This window comes from Hyperolius riggenbachi, chromosome 4 (assembly GCF_040937935.1).
Source record: "Hyperolius riggenbachi isolate aHypRig1 chromosome 4, aHypRig1.pri, whole genome shotgun sequence".
NCBI lineage: Eukaryota > Metazoa > Chordata > Amphibia > Anura > Hyperoliidae > Hyperolius > Hyperolius riggenbachi.
Genome location: NC_090649.1, coordinates 210155091 through 210180937, shown reverse-complemented (window position 1 = coordinate 210180937; position 25847 = coordinate 210155091). Strand labels below are relative to the sequence as shown.

The window sequence follows — 25847 nt, the reverse complement described above, 5'->3', positions numbered from 1 at the left end:
CAACCGACAATTGGGTCAGTAGTGGGTGTCTTGAAGAGCAATGTAAAAAAACATATGTACCTGGTGGCTAGTAAGAGCGAGCAGTATGAATCTGACCAATCTGCAGACCAACTACACGTAAATGAAGTGCGTCTTATGTATAAGGTCAGGCATCCTGGTCACCACTGTTTGTAACAGCAAGATACATAAGACTATTGTTTTACTGTTTTTAGTTTCGTAGCCTCCCAGAGGTGATAAATACAATGTAGTCCCCTTACCCACCCAGCAGCCTCCCAACTCACCTCTGACCCATAGAAGCCTTTCAACATCCTCTTATGTCCATGTGAGCTATCACTGACTTCTCCCAGTTCAGCAATGCCAAGGAGATGTGCATGCAGGGCGGCATCCTCTGCCCGTCCCAGACCAGTCACCACTATCTGGTAGTGCAGGTGGCAGTGCTCATCCAGTGATACCCAAGCATGACCTGCCGATCCTGTCTGGAGAGGTGGTGACACAAACATTCCCGCCAGTGGTATTGGATGTTCTGTAGAAAGAAAGAGATAAGTGAGAAAAAATGTCTAGCAGAAATTCAACTGAACGTAAAGACAGGAAATATTCTCACTAGGAGGATGTGTAAGTAAACAGTTCCATAAGAAAGATTCCTAGTCATTAGCCACTTATGTGGGGAACAGAGAATATGAAACTTGAAAGCAGGAGGATGAGAAAAGCAGTCACATGGCAAGACTGTGACACTGATGGAGGAGAGGGTGTCTGAAGAGTGGAATGAACAAGGAATAAATTGATAGTTCTGAAAGATAAAAGAAAATAGGGCACCAGGGGTGTAGCAATAGGGGGTGCAGAGGTAGCAACCGCATCGGGGCCCTGAAGGGCCCTCCCTGAACTGCAGTATTAGCTCTCTATTGGTCCTGTGCTCATAATAATCACTTCTATAGATCCTTTGAATAGTGGTAAACATTAACAAACTGTTCCCCATTCCCTTCTTGCACCTCTGACACTGTAGTTGCCATTGGCAGGTTTTGGTGCGCCGTATCAATTGTTATGTATAGAGTGTTTGGGGGGCCCAATGTAAAACTTGCATCGGGGCCCACAGCTCCTAAGCTACGCCACTGTAGGGCACTGTGGTGGTAACCACACTTACCCTCATACATGACCCACAGTCCACTGTATAGTAAAGGTGTGATCTGGCCTCTCAGTTCTCCTTCCTGGAAATCCTTTGTGGCAACGTTCAGGAACAATTCACTCTGCAGTAACATGTGCAGGTCTCGGGCGTTAGCACCTGTCCAGCATCCACAAACCTATCAAAAGAAGCAAATAAATTTGAGATTAAATATCATATTGACCTTCACATTTAATAATCGTAAGCTACAAAGGTAAATAAAGCAAAAAAAAGCAATCCAAAACAAGGTACTTTCACTAATGCTACTGTGCAGGATGCTGTGAGGTACACCACAATGCCAGTATCTGAACTAGAGTATGTTATTGATTTCCACCATATTGCCTAACATAAAACATCTTCAAATACAAATACGGTAATGCCAAAAAAAAAAACCCTTGTGGTAATCAGAAGGTTATTTAACAGCCAGATTGAGTTACAGCTAATATGGCACCAATATACTTATATTCCAAAATGCAAACATAGTTTCCCATGACCTATAAATTCCTGAGGTACGGCTAACCTGGTCTCCTCACATATACATCCTGACTCATCAGCTGAATATTGCCCCCAGCTGTGCCTAAAACTATTACAGTTTCCTTCCTTCCAGTAGTTTGCACTGCTTCACATCTACTGTGCAGCCTGGGTACTGGGTAACATTTCTCAGAATACTTAAAAAAAAGCAGGTCACAAATACACAGATTTACGCTTTGATGAATAGCGTCCCTTTGCTTCCATCATGACGAGAGGCAGAGTCATACATTTTACAGAAAAATCAACCCAGTAGCTCATCCTGAAGATCTCATTGCTGTCATGATTGCTGTCACTCACAGCTTCCCACACTTTTGGGGTACGCGGGTGTTTCTTTGCTTACGTACAGTACATTATGTGCTAATACTGGAAAGCAGGGCTGCTGCTGGCCCCAAAGATCAGTGGCACGTGCCCCGGATGTATTCTGAGGTCCCCCTGATGTCTCCCAGGCAGAGTCAGCTGTGGTGCCTTAATGGCGGGCATGCTGGGAGCTGTGGTGCATCAATCATGGGTATGCTGGGTGCTGTGGTGCCTGTACGTCGGCATACTGGGCGCTGTGGTGCCATGCTAGGCGCTGTGATGCCTTTATGGGGGCATGAAGGGAGCTGTGGTTCTTCTATGGGGGCATGCTGGGAGTTGTGGTGCCTCATTGCAAGGCCTGTGGGAGCATGGGAGGGGGTCAACTAGAAGGTCAGGGAATGATATGGGGGGATTGGCAGCAGGCCAGCCGCCCAACAGAAAGCCAGACTAGCCAGAACAGAAGCCAGGTATCTCTGCCTAGTTATGTTTAAGTGACACTGACTATTAATGTGATATGCTGCATTTTTGTTTTGTATTAATGGAGACGGGGCTTCATCCAACATTTTGCTGGGCAGGCTTCTTAGACCGCTGTTAAGCTCATGTAAATTTGGCTCCACCCATGACCACACCCATATTCTGTTGCATGGCCACACCCATTTTACAGCTGGAGTGTCCTGGATCTCTTAGGATCCTAGCAACCCCCCTGCTGGAAAGTAGACTCTAGGCAGGGGTCACACTTACCGGCTTTCGTACGCGTTTTCTGCACAGAAAAACTGACTTCAACTGAGAACTCATGTTAATCAATAAGCAAGGTCTCACTTTAATGCAGATTTCTCATGCAGAAAAAAAAACTGACATCTTGCGCAATTTGTCAGTTTTCTCTATAAATTACATTAGCTGCTGTAAGGCAGGGGTCACACTTGTCTTTCAGTTTTCTGCAAAGTGTAGAAAACTGAAAGACAAGTGTGACCCCCTGCCTTTTTTAAATGTTGATTCAGGTAATTCCTTTAATGACTAACTAACTGTACACGGTTTATGCAAGCTTTCAAAATGTTAGGTTTCCTCTTCAGGAACAAGAACAAGATCAGAATTGTATCTGGAGCAGAACTGGATACAATGGGTGCTGCTCTCCTGGCTGTGGCTCAGGCAGTGGGCACTCTCCTGTTGCCGCCTGAAATCGTCTGCCGGCAGCAGTTACCCTGGTGTGGGGATGTGCCAGAGAGTGGCTGTCAGCTTTGGAAGCAATCATGCACCAAGTAAATACTAAAGCTTTATTTGGGCTCCACGGCTTACACATCCGTGCATTTGGCATTTCATTCATTGGCAAGCTCATTCCCCCTATTGCTCTGGCACACTTTACTGTGTTATTTTACAAGTAGTTGTATAATGGTGTTTGCTGCATTATTTGTCTGCAGTTATCTTAGGACACTATTTCTATTGATGAATTGATTTCTTATTGTTGGTTAATTGATTGTTTGCACTATAGCACATTTTGAAGCATTTGTATGTATAGTTAATGAATCATAATTGATGGATTTAGGATATTTTCATGTCATATGAATTACTGTTTTGAACTTCAGGACAGCACCTTTATAACCTCTCTACATAAGATCATGTTATTTACCCAGTGACAGTTTCACTAAACATGTATTTGTTGCCTTTATTTTTGCACCTTTATAAATATCTGTTGACTAATGCCCAGGGTCACCATTTTACATTCACTTGGAACTGAATCCCCATCGTCACAGGGGACCTGCCAGGGCTAAGGGGGAGCCGTATTACCATGACCTTCATCTTGAGTACTTGTGTTCTTATACATTTATGCTGTATTTCAGAATTCTCACCTTCCCATTATTGAGGTCCTTAGTCAGATCATACAAAACATTTCTCCTGATTTTCCTTCGTGGTTTGGTCTCCAAAGTCACCGCTGTTACATCACTCTGAATGCCGACAATCTGAAGCTGAAAGTAAAAGATTGTATTACATATCAACAGAATCTGATTCAAATACAGAGACTATATATGGCAATTTCTGCTCTGTACCTGGTACTCCACTGTCCCATTTTCATGCAGTGTGAGGGTTGCTGAGCCCACTGATCCAGTCTTTGTTGGGGTCAAGGCATCACCTCCAGATAACACACTCTGGAAAGCTATATGGACAGAGAAGAGAGATTACCATGTAAATGGCAGTAAACTTAACTCTACAATCCATAATCTACCCCAAGCATTGTCATTCATGACACATAGCCCTAACCTCTTCCCCATTCTAATTTTGGCACCCATCCCTAGCCAATCTTAATCCACACTGGAAAGGCACCCTGGGACAAAAAAAAAGACAACCGATTTCTGTATTCACACCTACATTCATGCTCGACATTTGGCCAGTGTCATCTCAGGCGGATGCTGCATGTAACATCATTTGTCTATTTTTTGGTTGTCTTCTAAGATTTCATCATGCCTGACGCATTTCCATGAGATAAAGGACTGAGTGCAGGCAAGTGCTTTGGTGCCTCCACATTACATCCAGGTTAAGAAACGATTCAATTGCCCAGATCTCGCTCCCCATGTGTATGCGAGGTTGGCCTCACACAGCATATTAAACAAATTGCTTCAGGCAATTCATGAGGATTTTAGCAAAAGATGCTGGGCAATTTCTAAGCAAGGTCGTAGTGCTGTCTTCAGTACCATGCACCACTTAATCAAATTTGTATTTACTTTTTTTTTTTAATACAGTGAAAAAAAGAACAATCTACATAATAAAAACATGTCTTCAACTCCCCTGCAGTGTCCTCTCCACAAAGCAGGTTCATCCACCAGGCAACCTAGGCAGGTGCCTAGGGCCTGTTGGGTGTTAAGGGGCCCACCAGTCACCTACTCTGACCTCTCTTCACTTCAGCTTACCAAAAAAACACAAGAGGGCCCCAAATCTACTACTTTACCTAGAGCCCCATTATGTCTTAATTCATTTCTGCTTCTCTGTGTGATGCTGTCTGGCTCCGCTATTCTGGCGATACCAACTGGGCTAGGGGAGGAGGAGTTAAAAAGCTTGGTGAGGGAGGACTACTCTGATTTTTTTTTTAATTATTGAAAGAGAGAAATTATATAACTTTGCACCTGGGTAAAGCAAGTGATACGTTTCTCCCTCCTCTTCCCTCATCACTGTAGCGGTGAAACCTCCCCACAATTAAAACCACTAATTAAATCAGGGAGAGATCTTTCTCACACTGCTGGGTGAGCTAATATTTGCCCAGCTGTGCAGGGACAATTGAATCATCGGGTTCCTGGAAATTCCCATGCAAAACTGACATCACAGTAAAACGTGCAGTAACGTCATTATTGCATTCATTTTTTCCTCGCTAACTGCAGATCGCCTCTAAAGCAGATCGCCAAAATGAAGCATTCTTATAGCCAAAATGTTGCACAGAAATTAGGGATCTTATTTCAAAACCACCAGAACATAATGGGGTTACTGAAACCTAGTGAATTAGGGTTTGTGAGAGTGTAGTTATGTGCAGCACCCACAAGTGAGAGCTTTTTAAACATATCTAGGCAGTCCTGGATTTAGGGCCGGTTCACACTTGCACTTTCCAGTAAAGAGATCCATGAAAACAGATCCGTTTTCCATTCAAATGCATCCGTTTCCATTCGGCTACCATTCAGTTCCGTTTCCCCATATTATCCCCCAGAACCCCATCACCAACGTAGATTTTTGCTTGCTAAAACAGTCCAGTTCTTTGCCAGTGTGTTTTAACGATCCGTGTCTTATTGCCTCCCATGTAGTGCTCCAGCATCCGTTTCCGATCAGCTGGGCTCCACTGTCTGGAAAAATCACTGCAGTACCAAACTTGCGGTCCGTTCAGCGGGGTGTGCGGAATGGATCCGTTCAAACTGACCAATGTGAACGGATCCATAGGATAACATTGAATCCGCTCGCATCCGTTCCAATCTGTTCCGTTCCTTGACTGGACTGTTTTTAATGCTGGGAATACACGTTACGTTTTTACTTTAGATAGATGGGTTCGATAGATAAATGCCAACCTGTCGGATCTGGTCGATTCTACTTTCGTTTCGATTCTCCTCATTCAAGTGAATGTAATTGATAAGAAAAGATAAGGAATCGAGAGGGGAATCGAGCAGTGAATCGAGAGTAGAATCTATCGAAAGCGAAAACGACGGCAAAAACGAACACAAAAACGCATCGTGTATTCCTGGCATTAGTGCTAGTGTGAACTGGGCCTTTTTTAAGTTTTTGCTGTGGGTTTGTGAATGTAACTGTAACAGCGCAAACTAAATTCCACTAACCGTTCAACAATCCCATTATGTTCTGACATAAACCAGGTGATGAACGAAAACTTTATAAATACAGTCCAAGTTGGCTGGATCACTTATACACTCAAGTTTTCTTTACTGATCTCCAGCCTTAGTAAATCAGCTTGATTGGACGGGTTTAGCTTACTCAATTCCCATGATCCTGTGTTTCCCAAATCCTCCTCCAATGCATAAAGTCACATCAGTTGCCAAGCCAGAATCTAGCTGTGTATGGCTTTAATCCCCAAGGTTGGGCTGTGTGACAGAGTGAGCCAGCTACAATCACCGGAACAATTTGGCACACCAGCCTATTGTTGCCTGCAGTATTTTACTTACTGTCACAAGACTTCCTGACAGTGATAACACCACATATGCGTTGTCCATGTCTTCCCGTAGTCTGCACTGCAATCTTCAGCTGCCCATGAGCAAGCCACTGCATCTCACGGCTGGAGAGATCTGGCAACACCTCAGCAAAGTCTGGATCCTGTGAGGGACATGAGAAGGATATCAATTATAAAATGCACTTATGGAGGTTAACAAGTACCCAGTTGGTTTACAGCATTCTACATAGACACAACATATGGGGACAAGTACAATCTCTTACCTGTACGGTAATATTGGCATAGAACTCTCGTATGACATGATTGTGATGTAAGATTTGCACAGTTATTGCAATTATTTCTATAACAGGAAAAAAAAAAAATATAATAAAGACTTATTCTCTAATATTTTTTCTTATTTTAATCACTTTAGTTTCATGATTTTCTGTTCCTATGGCAATTTATTCTCCTTTTTGTCTGGTTTGTGTTCCTGTAAATGCCATTCTACAGCCGCACCTTTCACTGGTTTCCAACTATTCTCTCTGCCTGACATTTTTCAGTTCTGGACTGAATTCTCAATGTAAGTGATCAATTTGTTCCTCTGTTTCACCCAACTTTTCATAGCAGAACCAGACCTTGATACAGCAGTCTAAAATGACATAGAGCTTTGATTGCGGTATCAAGAATGCTCACCCTACAGCAGCTGACAGCACTCACTAATGAAGAATACTGTATAAAGTTATACTAAACTTTCTCAGCACCTATTCCACTGACTGCATTTCATAGTGTAATGAATAGCCTGTTGTACACAATGTCTCTTACATAGGCCTAGACTTCTTACCTCGTTCTCCTCCTTGTATCCCTCTCAGCATGAGAATAAAGTGGAGATTGTCATCCACGTCACTAAGCGTTAGCATGGCAAGGCCTCGTTCCATTCCCTCCTCTGGGTTCTCTGGTGTTAGAAGGGCACTAAAAGACTCTGTTCAAATCAAAACAATGAAAATTATCCTCTTGAATGTCTCATCTTTAAGCTATCAATCTATCCAAGAACTTTTTTTTATTATGCCACTAAAATACGCTTCGCAATCAAAGTGGAACTCTAACCCTAAGATTAAAGAGGAACTGTAACCAAAAATTGAACTTCATCCCAATCAGTAGCTGATACCCCCTCTCCCATGAGAAATCTATTCCTTTTCTCAAACGGATCATCAGGGGGCTCTGCATAGCTGATATTGTGGTGAAACCCCTCCCACAGTGTGATGTCAGGACCTAGGTACTGACATCACACTATGGGAGCCTTGTTGCTTTGTGGGAAATAACAGCTGTTTCCAACTGGCAAAAAAAAAGCAGCATCTCCTTCCACTGACACCACCTGCCAGCAGTAAAGATGTCTCCTGTGATAAATGTCAGAATGTAAATCAGGGAGAGGAAAAACTTTAGAATGGGCAAACATTGACTAAATCATTTATAAATTATTCAAAATTAAGCACTTATTTCCATTACTTTATTTTCACTGCAGTCCCTCTTTAAGCTTTCTTTTCTTTGTTAAAATCTTAAATAAGGATGCTCAATGTGATGCAAATAACTCAGAGTTGATGCAGATTTATGGTAGTTTTATGCAGCTTGAAAATGGACTAATTAAATGCAATGGCGGTATAATCATTAACATAAATGATGATGTCAACCGCAAACTCCTGTCTGCCTGTTTCAATGAAAGGAATCTGCTCTTTAAAGAGACTCCGTAACAAAAATTGCATCCTGTTTTTTATCATCCTACAAGATCCAAAAGCTATTTTAATGTGTTCTAGCTTACTGCAGCACTTTATACTATCACTGTCTCTGTAATAAATCAATGTATCTTTCCCCTGTCAGACTTGTCGGCCTGTGTCTGGAAGGCTGCCAAGTTCTTCAGTGTTGTGGTTCTGCTATAAACTCCCCCTTCCAGGCCCCTCTCTGCACACTGCCTGTGTGTTATTTAGGATTAGAGCAGCTTCTCTCTTCTCTCTTATCTTTTACAAGCTGGATAAATCGTCCTCTGAGCTGGCTGGGCTTTCACATACTGAAGAATTACAGACAAGGGCAAAGCTGTTTGCAGGAACAAATGAGCAGCCTGAAACTTCAGTGCATGAGAACAGGGGGAAAGAAACACACAAATGATCTCTTGAGATTCAAAAGGAATGCTGTATACAGCCAGCTTGTGTATGGATGTATTTTCTATGTGTGGACATACTTTACATCAACCTACTTCCTGTTTTGGTGGCCATATTGTTTGTTTATAAACAAACTTTTTAAAACTGTTTTTAACCACTTTTAATGCGGCGAGGAGCGGCGAAATTGTGTCAGAGGGTAATAGGAGATGTCCCCTAACACACTTGTATGTTTACTTTTGTGCGATTTTAACAATACAGATTCTCTTTAAGGCATTAATCACAACATCTAAAGAAGATGAGAGTAGCTGCTTCCTGCTGAAATTCCAAGACTGCAATCCTGAGCACATTGTACAGCATTGGGAAAGGCATTATTCCAGTCCACACACTTAAAATTTTCATTGTTTTGAGTGCCAGCCAGCTCTCCCAATTTACATCTGAAACTACAAGACTGCAAATATACTTTATGAAAACTCTAGAGCGCGGATTGCCATAATTGGAAGCTGTGTATTGCACGATGGCATGGGTCACTACTAAAAACTTTTATTGCTGTTTTTCATTAAAGGAATATATAAAGTTGTTTTTTTTCAACTTTAACCACTTTGTGAATAGGAAAGGGGTTAACAATGAACCATACACGTATTCCTATGGGTAGGAATGAATATCAAGGGGCTCTGTTATTAAAAACAGGTTCTTACAAATTATACCATAAGTCCCACCCATTTTAGTACTAGCCCCAACTCATTCTTGGGATACAAAGAGGTGGAGAATAGGCCCTTGCTCTTCCCCAACTCAGGGATACTCTGCAAGGTGGAAAGAGGCTTTGTCAGGAATCCCCAGTGTTGCAAAGCATATAATCCGGTCTGGTACAGGAGGGGAGGGGCACATGCGAGGGGAGGGACACATGCATGCTGGCCTCCCTTTCCTGGCCGCGCAGGTTGCAAATTTGGACAAGGAACTAGTTGTAGTGTAGTCACTGTGTTGTTGTTTTTCTTTTTTTTTAATAAATGGGTACTGTCGATTAAAATGTTTACACTTTACAATTACTCAGAGGGGGAAAAACTTCTGTAGCTTAAAGTATAGATATGCTAATGAGCTCAAAAACAGCTGCAAATTCCTCCCAGTGTGTTTACAAAATGGAAATGACAATTTTTCTGAAAAACTATGATCTTAAAAAGAAACGTCATGTGGAACATGTTCCCACACATGCAATTGTGGTGGCAATAGACCTTTACCAATCTCGTGTTATCTATTTTCTGTTTCTGATTAGAGACTTACCTGAAAAAAAAGCTTTGTGTCGGATAATCTTGCCAGAAATGTCAGGCTTTGACAGTGTTGGGGTGACCAAGGAAACATGAATTTGTCCCAAACGAAGGAGGTGAAGAGAGGAGCGAGGAAATGACCGCCAAATGCCACAGATCTAAGAAATACACCAATTGGTGAGACACGAGGAAAGTATTGAATAGTACAGAGTAACAGGTACTGGAACATTACTTACTGTGTCTCCTTCCGGGTTCCTCACCCTGTGCACAGGATGCTCAAATAACACAGATTCATCAGAATCTGTGAAGCGAACACGGGAAACACTATCTATCCTAAAAACAAGAAAAAATACATACAATAATAAATACAAACAATAATGAATATGCACATATGCAGAGAGCACAAGAGGGTTCACAAACAAGGCGGAACTCAAGCTCAGTAATTATGAGAAATACATAGAGGGGCTTGTGTACTTAACCAGGCCATTAGACAACACAACTACCTGATGAAGGGGCCTGGGTAAAAACCCAAAACATGTTACTGTGCAACTAAAACTGTTTTGTGTCCATCACCAGGTCATGGAGATTACAGATGGCAAGTGCCTCCTTTTTTTAAAATCTTTTTAAACACTTCTTATACCTTAGTTCTAATATCACCCATCACCTGTTGTTTGGGGCACATATACATCCACCATTCAGGAGGTTTCACACAGAGTGGACACCACTGCAAAGAGTCTGAGAAGAGGCAGTCCTAACATGCCGTACACAAGCACCTAGCTAATTTATTGGTAGCTGAAAACAATTTGTGATACTTCATACAATTTACATTCCAGCATGTTAACAAACTTCTTCCCTTTTATTTATTTCATTTATCCACACCCTTCACTGCTTTCTGCCAGTTTATTGTAGAAGTACTGGGTCACCACGTACAAAAAACATGATCTAAAAATGCACTAAAAACACAGTTCTTGACAGCAAACACTAAGTAGAAGTGTCAGTCTGCTATAAGTCACTCTTCAGTGTGTTGCCTCAGTGATTAAAAGCCTGAGGGGGCTAAAATTATACTATAGGCAGATAGATGATAACTCTAGTAAGTGTTCCACAGTGGACAGTGCACTCTTACTATGGTTGCAAGTTACATGCACACTTCCTGGTACTCTATAACTTATGACTGGCTGCAGCTTCAAATAGAGAGGTCATTTTAAGAGGTCATTTTAATAACAATAATTACAACAATTACATATTGTGTGCCAATAGATATTATAATTGAAGCAAGACTGGGCAAAAGAGAAGTGACCAATAGGAATACTTAATTTGCAGAACCGCATGACTTGTTGCAATTTTCTTTGCTCTGGGTACCGGAGTTTGGCTATTGTATAGCTGAACTCTGTATATTGATCCAGCATGCCGCAGAGATGACAAATTGGCACCAGAGATTAATTAGTTAGCAAAGCTCTGGATATTGGCATAATATGCAACAGGGGTGACAAACTGGTGCTCAGATTCAGCTATTACAGTATATATCGATAATGATATTCAAAATAACAGCAATCACAGTGCCCAAATTATCTCTCTTTTAAATATATACACTGATATGCTTGTACCATAGAAAGGAGGTAAAATAAACAATGCAATTATATTTCATTTTTGATCCGTGCATCAAAAAGATAAGTACACCAACACTTCAATAAAAAAAAGGAAATGACTGAACTTTAATACAACTATTCATGTCAGGCAAGAAACCAAGAAAAGGAGATGCAAGTAAAGAAAATAAACCACAAAAAGGTGATGCAAAAACGCCTTACCCTTTGTAAGTAATAGAAAACAGTAGATTGGAACTCTGTAAATTAAATTTGGCCTTGGCAAGACCGCTGTTCATTGTTGGCCACATGTCACTGGAAGCAGTCAAAAATGCTACATATTCTGTTTAAAAAAAAAAGATAACATACATAAATATCACATAGCAAGCTAAACTGAACATAACTGTGTGCATACATAAGGTCAGAAAAGTATATAGCTAATAAAACTGCAATGCATTCGTTTTTTGCACTCCAAATAATATTTGAGTCATATTTTATTCTATCACATGCCTAACAATCAATGTAATTGATTTACAATACATAACAAGTGATCATAGAGGAAAGCTATACTGAAGGCTGCACCTGTATTCCCAAGTCACCATTAGGGTTAGGTGCTTTTCCACAAGCCACACCTCTTTTCCTTATACGCAAAAGCTGCATTAAAGATGTTGTCAGAGATGCTTACATACATGTTCCTTCCATGTAACAAGACCAGCTGCCCGGGTCTGCAGTAAGCTCTGTGCTCCTACCTGTATGGCTGTCCTCCACAGCCACATCGTCAGAGTTCAGGTAAGAACGGTCATTATAGAGATCATCATCTTTTTCCTGGAAATGCTCAAACTCATCAAACATAAACTCGGATTTCTTCGCAGGTGGAACAGGAGAAGCTGGATTGGTAAAAAAAACAAAAAAAAAGTAATGCAAAACAGTGAAAAGGAAAGCTGAGCTGCAGGTGAGCTGCTAGATATCCAGGTTACATAGAGTACACCCGACATGCTTTAGCTGGGAAAAATGTGTAATTCTATCCTGACAATTCTGTATTTTAGATGTAAATAGAAGTTACAGGCGCTACTCCTGAAGATAAGACTCACAAGGATGTGATCATAAGAGAGTGAACCAGCTGCTCAGACTACCACATCCACGAAACGGTGTCATCACATAATCCTCAGCGCTTGGTATCACATCAGGAGATCTACAGTCACCAATAACGTGCTCAGAAATGTATACAGTGACATTGCGGGCCCTTCCAACAGGGACCCTTCAAGTATAAACGGCTGTATCGTGTATACCATACACATATATCCAAAGCATGACATTGTCAGCAATCCCTCTGACAATGGCGGAAGGCTGAAACTGGTCAGGAACTGGAGAATGGGCATTGCTGACGATTTCATACTTTGGATTGATGTGTATGGTGTATTCTGCGCTGCACTCCAGTGCATGCATGCCCTCACCCTGTACATAATTCACTATTATTATACTCACTCAATATTCTCGCACTAAACTTCCCCTATCTATGCCTCTATGCCTAACGCTATCCTTCCCCAACCCACTCCTAACACTAACCTCTTCCCAATCTTTGCCTAAAATCTGCCCCCCACCCCCCTCCTTAACCACAATGATATCCTGGTGCCTAAAGCCCCTCCCTCCCGCCCTTCCCCTCAGCAGCACTGGGGATGTAATTCAGGCACTGGTGTGTTGGAAAAAGCACTTAGGCACTTGGCTAGCCACTAGCTTGACCATTTGTTTCACCTTGGTATTCCTTTAATGCTAACTATAATCCCCCTGTGCCTACACGATATCCCAACACCTAAATTATAGCCAAGCGCCTATTTTTGCTCTGATGCCACTTCCACAATATCCAGGGATCCCTTATGCTATTTTTTTTTGCAGTAGTGGACAGTGACTACAAGATTTATGCATAATTTACTATAGAGATCTAGGCTAATTCCCCTATGAAAGCCTAGCTATTTAGCAGTAAACTCTACATAGCAGACTGTCTGGAGACATAATGATGTGCCTTTGAAGGTGTACCTGTCGTCACTTTGCCGGTGAGTTGGGCACCGGGAGAGTCGAATGACGGCTCTCCCTGCTGCCGCAAATCTCCCCAGCAGCGCTAAATACTATTCCCCCTGCGAGTTGTCGCAACTCAGAGGGAGATGTAATTCAAGGGAAGCTGCCAGAGCCCCGAATTAGCGTTACGCGCCCGTAAAATTGCTGCTATGGGGTGTCTGGTTTTGGCACCCAGCGGTGAACTTCGTGCACCGAAACCATTGCTCAACTTTGAAGGCCTATGAGCTATAACACGGCAAACATGGTAGAGACATGCAGCTGCTCCAAATCTCATGCTCCAGTTGCCTCTCTTGTTGTCCGCTGTGGTTACTGATAGTAATACCACAGCAGGGACAACTCACAGCTGCCTAAGGACATACGGCAAGCTAGCTACAAGTCTCTGCCACAAAGATGCTGATGTGACATGATCCTGTGCCTGGGCAGTGCATCATGGCACAAAGCATGGAGTGAGCAGTGAATGGGGCATATGAAGATATGGAGAAGATGAAGAAGGTAAGATGCCTTACACTTGGGACACACCCGGCAGCATTGTCCTGGGACTTCGATGGGATTAGCACAGGTGAGTGTAGGGCATTGACGCTTGATGTTTTTGCAGCTGATCTTCCCAGTTTCTTTTCCCCAGCGACTCCGATGCTAAAAATACAATAATAAAAGAAACATCTGAGAAATCTACAATGCATTGCGATGAAAGAAAATCTGGAGTGAGGAAACTCACTTCAGGTTAGGTACAGCAGAAAGAAAGCTCTGGGGAGTGTGTAAGAGCTATTCCAACTAGCAGGTCAAATCATTTCAACCAGGGATAGCACAGGAACAAGGGAACGGCCCGAGGACTGGGAAGGCTCTATGCCATAGAGTCTATGGTATCCAGAGCCTTCCCTCTACTTAGGTGTGTATCTAACCTGAAGTGAGTTTCTCAATTCCCTTTATGGCTTATTTCACACTGGGACATTGCATTGCGTTACATTATAACATGCACTTGACACGACCTAACACAACATTTGCAGTGGCATGTGATGTAACGCAGGCAAAGAAGCAACTGACCAATATGCAGCTTCAAAGACTGACAGTCAACATGTGCAATTCTAGCAACGCACTACATGTTCTGCGTTGTATCAATGGAGTAAGCTACACCAATGCAACGCAGTGTGAAAGTAAGTCCGAAAACAAGATAAAATACGTCACATTTGAGATAATGACCTCAATTCAACAAGATCATGCTGGAGATAATAAGGCAATAGAAAACTTACCTCCACACAATGAGAGAGTTATCTTATCACTCCATTACTTAAAGAGAAACTCCGACCAAGAATTGAACTTGATCCCAATCAGTAGCTGATACCCCCTTTTACATGAGAAACAGAGCAGGGACAAGGTCCTCCAGCACCCAAGGCTGAGACACCAAAGTGCGCCCCTCCATCCCTCCCACCCCAGCTGTCACACACTGATTGCTATTAGACTAAGAGGGCCACAGGGCCCACAACCTCCCCAACACCTTAATATCTAGTTATCTGGCTTGCAGTCACTGCTATGTATCCCCTTTTCTTATTTCTTTCTGCTTCATACACAATTAGGAATGACAGCTGAATGAATTGTGCGCCCCCTCCTACACTGCGCCCTGAGGCTGGAGCCTCTCCAGCCTATGCCTCGGCCCGGCCCTGATGAGAAATCTATTCCTTTTCACAAACAGACCATCAGGGGGCGCTGTATGGCTGATATTGTGGTGCAACCCCTCCCACAAAGAAATTGGCATTTTCCTGTCTGTGAACCCTGTTGCATTGTGGGAAATAGCTGTTTACAGCAAGCAGCAGCTACATCACTTGCCAGCAGTAAAAATGTCACCATGTGATAAATGTCAGAATATAAATCAGGTATTTAAAATATTTTACAATGAGCAAACACTGACTAAATGATTTATACACAATTATTTTAAAAATGAAGCACTTTTTTATTACATTATTTTCACTGGAGTTCCACTTTATGTTACCTCCTCTGTAGTTAAGTTACCTCCTATGTAGTTAAGTTACCTCCTCTGTAGTTATTTTCAGAATTCTGGAGTTATTTTAAGGATTGAAGAGTTAACTTTAGAGATTTCACCTTAGCTTAAAGACAGAAGAGTTAACTTAAGGTTTGCCTGAGGTAAAATGTTTCCTGAATACTACATGCCTCATCACCATGGTGATAACTCTAGAAACCTTACTAAAGACAGGAGATAAGCTTAGTGTATTGAGGCCAATATAATAAAAAACTTGCTGTAATTGTATTTGGGCTGGAACAGATGTTGCATATTCATCCACTGTATAAGGACTGATTGATTGCATGTGCATTGCTTGCTACTCATTGCCCTCATGAGGAGCCCTCCAGTATTTAAAACAAATAATTCTGCTTAATGGACACATGAGTCAGATATGGAGGCTGCTATCTTTGTTTTCCTTCTTAAAAATTACAGTTGCCTTGCTGTAATGCAGGTCTTTTGGCTTTGTTATGCCTGGTACACACAATGAGATTTTCTGGCAGATTTACTGCCAGATCGACTATTTCCAACATGTCCAATCTGATTTCTGATCAATTTTCCGTTCACTTCTAAAAAAAAAAAATCGGTCAGAAAATCGATCGGAAATCAGACCTGACATGTTGGAAATAGTGGATCTGGCAATAAATCTTCCACAAAATCCCATTGTGTGTACCAGGCATTAGTGGCAATGAGCACGCTGCCAGTGGGGACAGAACACCTGATCTGGATCACAGCTTGCCATGTGCTTTCAGGTAATGACTGTAATTTACCTCATACAGATCATTTACTTGCCTGCCACCTTGCTTCTCTGAATGGGGTTGATTCATCTTGTGTTGTTAATATTGCTGTGTGCAGACAGTGCATGGCAATATTACCGCTACCAACACCAGCAGAGTACCGCGCGTTACGTAATTAACTCGATCCGCAATATATGGGTAATGTGAGTATTGCCACAGCAACATGGCTGATGCTGCTTGTGTAGTACTCATTACCATAGTTACACTTGTGTTGCTTCCCTGGCATCTCTAGCACCCAAATTTCCTGCTTCTGACAATTCACCAAAGGCTATCATATCCAATGCAATGGTTTAGTGTTTCAGGTCTCATTCACAGTGGGACGTTGCGGAGCTGCGTTATAAACTCTTATAACGCAGCTTACCACACTGCAATGCTTATGGGACGTTCACAGTGCAACGTTAGCTATGCATTGTAACGTGATGCGTTATGGTAACGCACAGGAAAGCATACTTTTCATTGCCTGTATGCTTTACTGTACCTACTGTATGCGACGGCAGGGTTAATGTGTGTTACCACCTTTTTTTTGCATTGCGTTGTAATGCTGAGTTGTGACTTAAAGAGAACCTGTACTGAGTAAAAATATTTAAAATAAACACATGAGGTAACTTCAAATGAACATTGCCATCAGTTCCTCTCAGAAGCTCACCATTTTCTTCTGACAATAATCCCTTCCAGTTCTGACAATATTTTGTCAGATCTGAAATATATCAGTTGCTGTCAGTAAAATATCAGTTGCTGTCAGTTATAGCTGAGAGGACAACAGATGTACCAGGTAATGTCCATGTTTCCCTATGGCTCAAGTGGGCGATGTTACAGTTTAACCCATTCGCGTTCCGTCGTTTTCACTTGAGAAATGTTCACCTCCCATTCATTAGCCTATAACTTTATCACTACTTTATCACAATGAACTGATCTATATCTTGTTTTTTCCGCCACCAATTAGGCTTTCTTTGGGGGGTACATTTTGCTAAGAGCCACTTTACTGTAAATGCATTTTAACAGGAAGACTAAGAAAAAAACGGAAAAAATTGATTATTTCTCAGTTTTCAGCCATTATAGTTTTAAAATAATACATGCCTCCATAATTAAAACTCACGTATTGTATTTGCCCATATGTCCCGGTTATTACACCGTTAAAATTATGTCCCTATCACAATGGCGACAATATTTTATTTGGAAATAAAGGTGCATTTTTTCCGTTTTGCATCTATCACTATTTACAAGTTTAAAATAATAAAAATATAGAGATATTTCATCTTTACATTGATATTTAAAAAGTTTAGACCAGGCATGGGCAAACTTGGCCCTCCAGCTGTTGAGGAACCACAAGTCCCAAAATGCATTGCAGGAGTCTGACAGCCACATTCATGACTCATAAAGGCAAATGCATTGTGGGATTTGTAGTTCCTTAACAGCTGGAGGGCCAAGTTTGCCCATGCCTGGTTTAGACCCTTAGGTAAATATTTACATGTTTTTTTTTTATTATTGCAATGTTTTTTTTTTTTTATATTAAACATTTTATTTGGGTAGTTTTGGGAGGGTGGGAGGTAAACAATATGTTTATAATGTAAATGTGTGTTGATTTTCATTTTTTTTAACTTTTAGTTGTAGTATTACTTTTTAGCCACAAGATGGCGGCCATGAGTTTGTTTACATGACGTCACTCTAAAGCAGCGTACACACGCCGGACTTTAGGCAATGACGGGTCCGTCGTTGCCTCCCGCTGGGTGGGCGTGCCGGCGGATCGCTCAGAAACAGCCGTATCAGTCTGACGACAGAGCGTACACACGCCGGACTGTCGCTGGCACGCCCACCCAGCGGGAGGCAACGACGGACCCGTCGTTGCCTAAAGTCCGGCGTGTGTACGGACCTTAAGCGTAACACACGCTTAGAGCGACGCATGGGGTACGTTACAGCCAGAAAAAGCGAAGCTTCCGAGAGAAGCTGTCGCTTTTTCAGCGGGGGAGAGGAATCAGTGATCGGGCTCCATAGCCCGATTCACTGATTGCCTGGCTAATGAACCGCGGGTCGGGAGCGCACGTGCGCGATCGGCCGCGGGAGCGCGCGGCAGCGCGCATGGTTCCTGGACGTAGTTTCTACGTCCAGGAACCAAAATAGGTTAACTGTGTGCTGACCAAAAAGCTGTTATGGGTAATGGCCATTTTCAAAATGGAGGACGGAAAATTCCCTTGATCACAGTGAACAAAAAGGACGCGGGACAGGAGAAAGACACTGAGGAGTAGACTACATGGAAGGTAAATATGACTTGTGTATGCTTATTTTGACTTTTCATTTTCAGTTCAGGTTTTCTTTAAAGAGGAACTCCAGTGAACATTTTACTGTTGGCAGGTGATGTAGCTGCTGCATGGTTTTTGGCAGTTGGAAACGGCTGTAAACAGCTATTTCCCACAAAAGTTCAAACTTTTCTTGCGGGAGGGGTTACTTATGGGAGGGGTTTCACCACAATATCGGTCATACAGCGCCCCCTGATGGTCTGTTTGTGAAAAGGAATAGATTTCTCATGCAAAAGGGGGTATCAGCTACTGATTGGGATAAAGTTCAATTTTTGGTCGGAGTTTCTCTTTAAACATCGCATTACAACTCAACGTGAATGAGGCCTCAGTGTTTCTTTACCTTAACCTGAAACTGTGCTGCAGCTGGTTTGCTTCAGCATCTTGGAAAATGCCCTTGCTGACTACTTTTTGACAGGTCACTTTCATGGCTCTTGTTGTAATGTTCCGCTCTGACGCTTTCTAGTAGTCCAGGGCTACAGATGATCAAAAACATGCTAACTTGCATGCAGTGATTGCATTTGAATGACCCAATTTCAGGTTGTATGCAATTGACATTCACTGTGCATGGAAGTCAGAACAACTAGTGTTCTCTCCAGGCTTTTTTAGCTGGGTGCTCCACATGGCTAATTTTGGTGACCACCCCGGCTATCATTGGCTCACCTCCTCATCCGCATCCTGTGTTGTAAGCAGAGAAGCGCCTGCTCTGCATTCTCCTGCCGTGCCCTACCCAGCTCATTTTTCCTGCCACGCATATCAGAACTGCCAACTGACATTTGGTTCTTCACTGTGGATCTACTGGCATTGTTTTACAGTGTTCAGCATTGGTAAATGTCATAACTTTTCAGCATGAGTTCACTTTAAAGAAAACAGAGGTGAGAGGAATACAGAGGCTGCCATCTTCATTCCCTTATAAACAATGCTAGTTGCCAGGCTGTCATGCTGAGCTTTAGTTGTTATTGAGTCAAATTGTTATTGAGTCACACACCTGCGACAAGCATGCAGCCAGTGGAGTGAGACCAGCGTCACATCATCTGATCTGCATGCTCATTCTGGGCCAGTGACTTGTTGTATTAGAGGCAGAACATCAACACAAAAGTCAAGCAACTTGCATTGTTTATTAGAGACTAAAGCCTCCATATTTCTCTCACGTCAGGTTCCCTTTAAAAGGAAATAAAGATAACAATTTTCATGTAACCAGAAAAAAGCTCTATTCAGCAAATACATAAAAAAAAAAAAAGATTTTGTAGTTTGTGAACTTACTGCCTCACAGCGACACACTGTGCAGTAGGCTATTCCAACCGGCTTGCCCAGATCTGGATGCCATGTATCGTCCAGAGAGTAGACTCTGTCTCCAAGGTAGCAACCTAAAGGGGACACATATTTATTACCACAGATTAAAAGCACTATTGCAGAACATTGGCTACTGTGTACAGAGTATGTGCTTTACTTCCTCTGCCTTCTGGAATATATTACAGTGAGGTTGGTGCAGCTGTTGGCTGCTCAGTCCTATCCTTATTCCTGGCATAGGTTACAGATGTGTGAGGAGAATGTGCTCAAGCCAGACACTGCCTCTGAGGTACCCAAACCAGACTGAAAACAAAATGCTGCTCCCACCGCATCACACAAAGAGTCACACTAAGTAACCCCTGCATGACCATTGTGTGCCACAATCACCAAGCGTGAGGCCAGGTGCCCCAATGCTAACAACAAATCACTCATCAAAACTTAAGAGCCCTAAAATCTATAGCAGTGAGCGAGCGATTACATAGAAATATAATATATAGAAATAGTTGGGGAGAGCATGACTATGCTAACAGGTAACAACTGTAGAGTCCTCAAGCTTCTACACTGTCAACCTATAAAGTAGTGTTAAGGGCTCTTTCACAGCTAGGGTGTCTTGCGGGGTTTTTTTTGCGCCAGCAATTTCAAAAGACGCACTATCAATCGCTAGTGCAATGAATCCTTATAGGGTAGTTCATATATGAGAGTTTCGTCATCTTTCCGCTCAGAGAAGCGCTGCATGTACCATTTTTAGGGTGATTTCGCTACAATGGAAGGTATAGAAAAAACGCAATACACTCACAAAAGCACTTTGTGCAGCGATTGCGTTTGAGCTTTTAAAAATAAATACATTATATTTATTCTTTTCCTGGTCAAATAGTTCACTTACTGACTTGCGTCAGGAAGTAAAAAAGCACATCACTCTGCAAAAGCACTTTAAATAGCGCTGTACACAAAATCGTAGCACGCAGGTAAGCGCTGAGAGGGGGAAAAAAATCACAAAATCACAAAACGCTGGTGTGTATAATTTTGATTTTAGATGTGAACAAAGCCTTACTGCAGAAGAGAGGGCCAGAGAGTTGCTTGGCACTTACTGTCTCAACTGTCCCAACTTACCTGGAGACTAGGTTTACTCATATTACATCATACATAGTTACATAGTTAGTTACGTAGTTATTTGGGTTGAAAAAAGACATATACGACCATCAAGTTCAACAAAATCATGCCATTTAAAGACAATTCATGCACTGGTTGCCCGCTAATGTTACAATCTTTTTTGTTAATCTTATGGTTCCCATACATGGTACATTTTTTTTCATCCAATCTTAACATTTTGCGTAAATTAAGTGAATACACTGAAAGGATAATTTAGGCAGTTCCCTTATATTACATAGAAATAGTAAGATTGGATGAAAAAAATTGTACCATGTATGGGTACCATTACCATTTCTATGTAATGATGAGGGACTACCTAGAACACCCATCCAACGTGAATTGAATCATGTTACCCTTCTACTACATTGATGTGGTAAGATTGGACAATAAAATTGCATCATTAGTGGGCACCATTAATTGTATCCTAACTGCAGCTCTGTGTGGCAAGGAGAGTCCCCTGCAAGCCTCATGCTACTTGTCCTATCTTACACTGCATTATTGGGCTTCTCAATGGCTTCTGGAAAGTTACAGTAATAAGAGTCCAGAACCTTGAATGCAGGACTGGGACACTATTGGATCTGAGTCTTGGCAGCCAGACAGCTCTGCCTAATGAAACTGAGTTACATAAACATTCTCTCATAGCAACCAATAAGCAATTCATGTCCTATGGGAGTGATTACTGTGACAGAACATTCCACAGTCTCTTCAAAACTCACATTCCCTGTAATAAAAGCTTTGCTTCACCTCCAAGTCAGCCACAGAGGGGGGGACAGGCTGAACCCATAGGTCAGAGAGGGGCCAGATTCATCAGCACCAATCCTGGATACATTTATAGCTAAGCTAGTTGAGATCCCATATCCATGCCCTCACCCCCTTGCTTACCTGATACAGCTCATCACCTGCTGATCTGAGGAGCATCCACCCTCATAAGCATAAACTGCAATCACAGCATCTCAGTGTCACTCACCTATGTGGGACTTAGATGGCACCAGATCCTGCTCAGGTTTGATGGGAAGAAACATTTTGCGACGTGAGGCACCAACATCCAGCATCCACAGTGCCAACAGGAGGAGATGGGCACATGTCCTCTCCATGGTCGCCTTGCTATATGCGCAGGTTGAAGTTCTCTGTTATCTTGCACTACTGTGATGCCCCCTGAGGAGCAATGCTACACCTCCTGTCCTCCACCTGCCTGGCACAGCTAGCAGTGAGTGGCACTGTCTTCTTCACAGCAGCAGGTCACTTTGCCCAGAGGGCACAGTTCAGTCTGAAGTCTGATCTCTCTTCTGCTAGCTGCGTGGGTCAGGAGCTGGATTTATAGGCGGGGGCTCTGCTAGCTGACACAGCCCCCCCTCGTCCCAGTCCCCTCTTCAATCTTGCTGAAGTATATTGCACTCACTCTGGGAGATGAGTCGCTCAGCGGGGTCTCAGGCCGAGGAAAGTGTCTGTTAACAAGTCTGAATAGCCCAGCAGGGACTCCGGGCTCCCCCCCAAGCTGACACACTCAGCCACAGCATCCTGACTCAGCCTAGAGACCCACCCAGGAGAAGGGAGAGGATGAGCAGAGAGGGGAGAGAGAAGAGGAGAGCTGGTGGGGAGAAGATGAGAGCGCACGGGAGACCAACAATGTGATACACTGTATAGCCAGAGCACAACCGACTGACTCAAAGAATAATCAACTCATACAGATCTCACAGTATCTTAGAACTCGCACAAGAATACTGACACCGGCAATATTCTATGAATTGATCCTGCAGGTCACTAATCTAAAGCAGCTGCCCTTACTGTTGAAATACGATTTTTGTCTCATTCATGTCTTTTATAACGTTATTAGAATTTTCAAATAAATGGGATAAAATTTGACGCGCAGCACGTGATCTCTATGATTAATTTGACCTGTTTATGGTGTGACTTTTCGTCCCTAATGTGTGGAATGGTTTTGGTATCGGGAGGGCTGATTGATTGGATCTTGATGCAATATATACAGGGGATCGTGACACGGTGACACCTCATTTCCACTTTCCACTGACTTGATTAAATTCTGCATTGTTTGCTAAGCTAATGTACAGATCTGCGAATTCGTTTTCAAACATGATGTAAAAAAACGAAAACATCACTCAGCATTCTAATAACATGAAAAATAGCTACTAAAACCGATACAGATCTTCACCTATCAAAAGTGTGTGTGATAAGCCAGGTGGATTTGTGATAATAGGAGAGTTACCTTTCCAATGCCCATTCGGAGTTCTTGACAGCTATAGGCCTGTAATGACACACAGATCACAACAGGATGTTGGCTGCTTTTTAAGTATTTGTTATTCTCTGCAATAGGTGAAACCAAATATTGAAATATACATATAGCAGTTGAGAGAAGGAAGATAGTTGCAGGTTTTTTTTTTGGGGGGGGGGGGGGGGGAGGTGGTGCAAAATTCACTTTTGCTTTGTAAGCTGTCACTGCCAGTGCCACCTTATCAGCAATGGAAATGTCGCAAGTTTCCTTTTATTTTATACCTTTTAAATAAAATGTCAATAGAGCAGCCTAGCAGTTGGCAGGATATAAAGTCTCAGAAAAAAACTCTGACAGGCACTTCAAAGAAATAGCATGGCTGCACCAAGGAGCGTTTTGTGTTAAGGTGCATATACACATCCGATTTTGATTGGCCAAACTTTTACCAACTCTGTGTAGCATGAGGATCAACAGACTGTGAACACTATGAACAGATTGTGTAGGCAAGCTCTCACACTATATGGAAGAGGTAACATTTACATTCATTTATGAATGGATGCATATCCAAGCGTTCTCTGATGGCTTCCAGATATTTACAATCAAACAAAACTACCTAAATCTATGCAATTATTATGGAACTATAATTGTGGTAAAATGTTGAGTATCGCTGTCCTAGAGCCAAGCAGGTCATTTGGGTGCCAGTGGTGGAGCCATAAAATGGGCACCACATAGACTGCAATGTTAATAGTGGCCGCAATAAATTCCCTAATAAGGTGGTACAGAAATTGGCAGAGAGGGCTTTTAGCGGTGAAGGCAGTGCAGATATTAGGAAAAATTGCATGGGGGGGGGGGGGGGGTGTCAGTTAATATTAAGCCTGATACACACATCCAATCTTGATTGGTCAATGATAAGCCAATTTTACCACTTCCATGTAGTATGAGAGCTACCTGCACAATCTGCTTAATTAAATTCTTGGCCCACATGATGGTGGTAATTGTCATTGGCCAGTCAAAACTGGATGTGTGTATCAGGCTTTAGGCATCAACAGAGGGAGGGTTGAAGTGAGGATAGGGTTAGGTGTATTGTTAATAATAATAGCGATAGTAAAATATTGTTAAAAATTACTGATATTCTATCATTTTATTATCCATTGCCCAATGCTAGAATATCGGTTATTTTACCAATATTCTACTAGCGGCTTTTCCTGATGCCAAAATGACTGTGGCGCCCTTTTCACATGTATACGTCCTTGAGCATAGATTGCATATGACAGTATTACACTATGATATTACAGAGGCTATGCAGTGATCGCTGCATCATTGCAACATGAAATAACTTCCAAGGGGCTTTCCAATATTGTACAGCGCTGTGTACTATGTTAGCGCCTTATAAATGAAAGATCACATTTATAATGCTCTTGGCCTCCTTTTCTGAGGCATTTTCAGGGAGTTTCTGTCTTGTACTGTGTGGTAAAGGATTGCATATTTCACATAGGTCATATAGAAACATGGCGGGGGATGGTGAAAGCAAGGTTAGACTGTGTACACACATTAAGCACTGAACAGGCAATATGGTGGCATAGCAGTTAGCGGTCTTGCCTTGCATCGCTGAGTTCTTGGCTTGAATCCCAGCCAGGGCAGTATCTGCATGGAGTTTGTAGGTTATCCCTGTGTCTGTGTGGGTTTCCTCCAGGCACCCTGGTTTCCTCCCGCATCCCGAAAACTTACAGATAAGTTAATAGACTTAGTATTAAGAAGTCAGTGCAGATCAATGAGGAATAAATACAGTCACTAAAACTTCAGCACGGTGATATTCCAACCTCTCATGGTCTCGTGGCCAACCATCAGCAGAAAAGAGTAAGAGGGACTTACCAGCTGCCAACAACCCACATTATAAGGTTGTATGTCTCACATTCAGTGGTAATCCTAACGAACCTCGAGCAGATATGGATCCAAACTTCCACCGCTCCCTCACTCCGATATATGGTATGGTATCCAGGAAGGCCAATATATAAACACAACAAAAAACAGCAACTCTAAAGCAGGCCATACACTGGCTCGATTCACGGCCGTTTCGACAGCAGATCCGATCCTGGGATCGAATCTGCTGCCAATCGCTTGCGCTAAACGCACCCGCCGATCCGATTCCCTCCCGAAATCGGATCGGTCCGTCGATCGCGCCGTGCGGGAAATTACCCTCGATCGCCCGGCGGTAGGAGCGCGTCGCTTGCGGCGTACGATTCGGGCCCGATCCGAGCATGTATACATTACCTGAAGCTGGCTCCGGGGTCCTCTTCTCCTCGCTGCACCGCATTTCCGCATGTCCCAGTGTACGCTTATACTTCCTGTGTCACTCCGGTGACCAGGAAGTTGAAATAGAGGGCGCTCTATTTGAACTTCCTGGTCACG

The 25847-nt window shown here is 42.6% G+C and overlaps 1 protein-coding gene across 2 annotated transcripts in view; it reads right to left on the bottom strand.

Annotated features, from left to right (window-relative positions):
- CHRD (chordin) overlaps positions 1-22597 on the bottom strand; it is a 34070-nt gene extending 11473 nt beyond the window's left edge. Inside the window, exons 1-14 of one of the 2 annotated variants that reach the window (XM_068279350.1) lie at positions 22179-22597; positions 20036-20139; positions 14180-14306; positions 12350-12487; positions 11826-11943; positions 10257-10353; positions 10037-10178; positions 7453-7590; positions 6896-6972; positions 6628-6775; positions 4027-4133; positions 3829-3945; positions 1139-1295; positions 282-523 (exon numbers count right to left, since the gene is read on the bottom strand). In XM_068279350.1, coding sequence (XP_068135451.1) covers positions 282-523; positions 1139-1295; positions 3829-3945; positions 4027-4133; positions 6628-6775; positions 6896-6972; positions 7453-7590; positions 10037-10178; positions 10257-10353; positions 11826-11943; positions 12350-12487; positions 14180-14306; positions 20036-20139; positions 22179-22305 — 1839 coding nt within the window. In that variant the 5' untranslated portion in view covers positions 22306-22597. Of the gene's footprint in view, positions 1-281; positions 524-1138; positions 1296-3828; positions 3946-4026; positions 4134-6627; positions 6776-6895; positions 6973-7452; positions 7591-10036; positions 10179-10256; positions 10354-11825; positions 11944-12349; positions 12488-14179; positions 14307-17127; positions 17166-20035; positions 20140-22178 lie in introns of those variants that run through there. The other variant, XM_068279351.1, reaches the window with a different exon arrangement.
- Positions 22598-25847: the final 3250 nt, after the last annotated feature.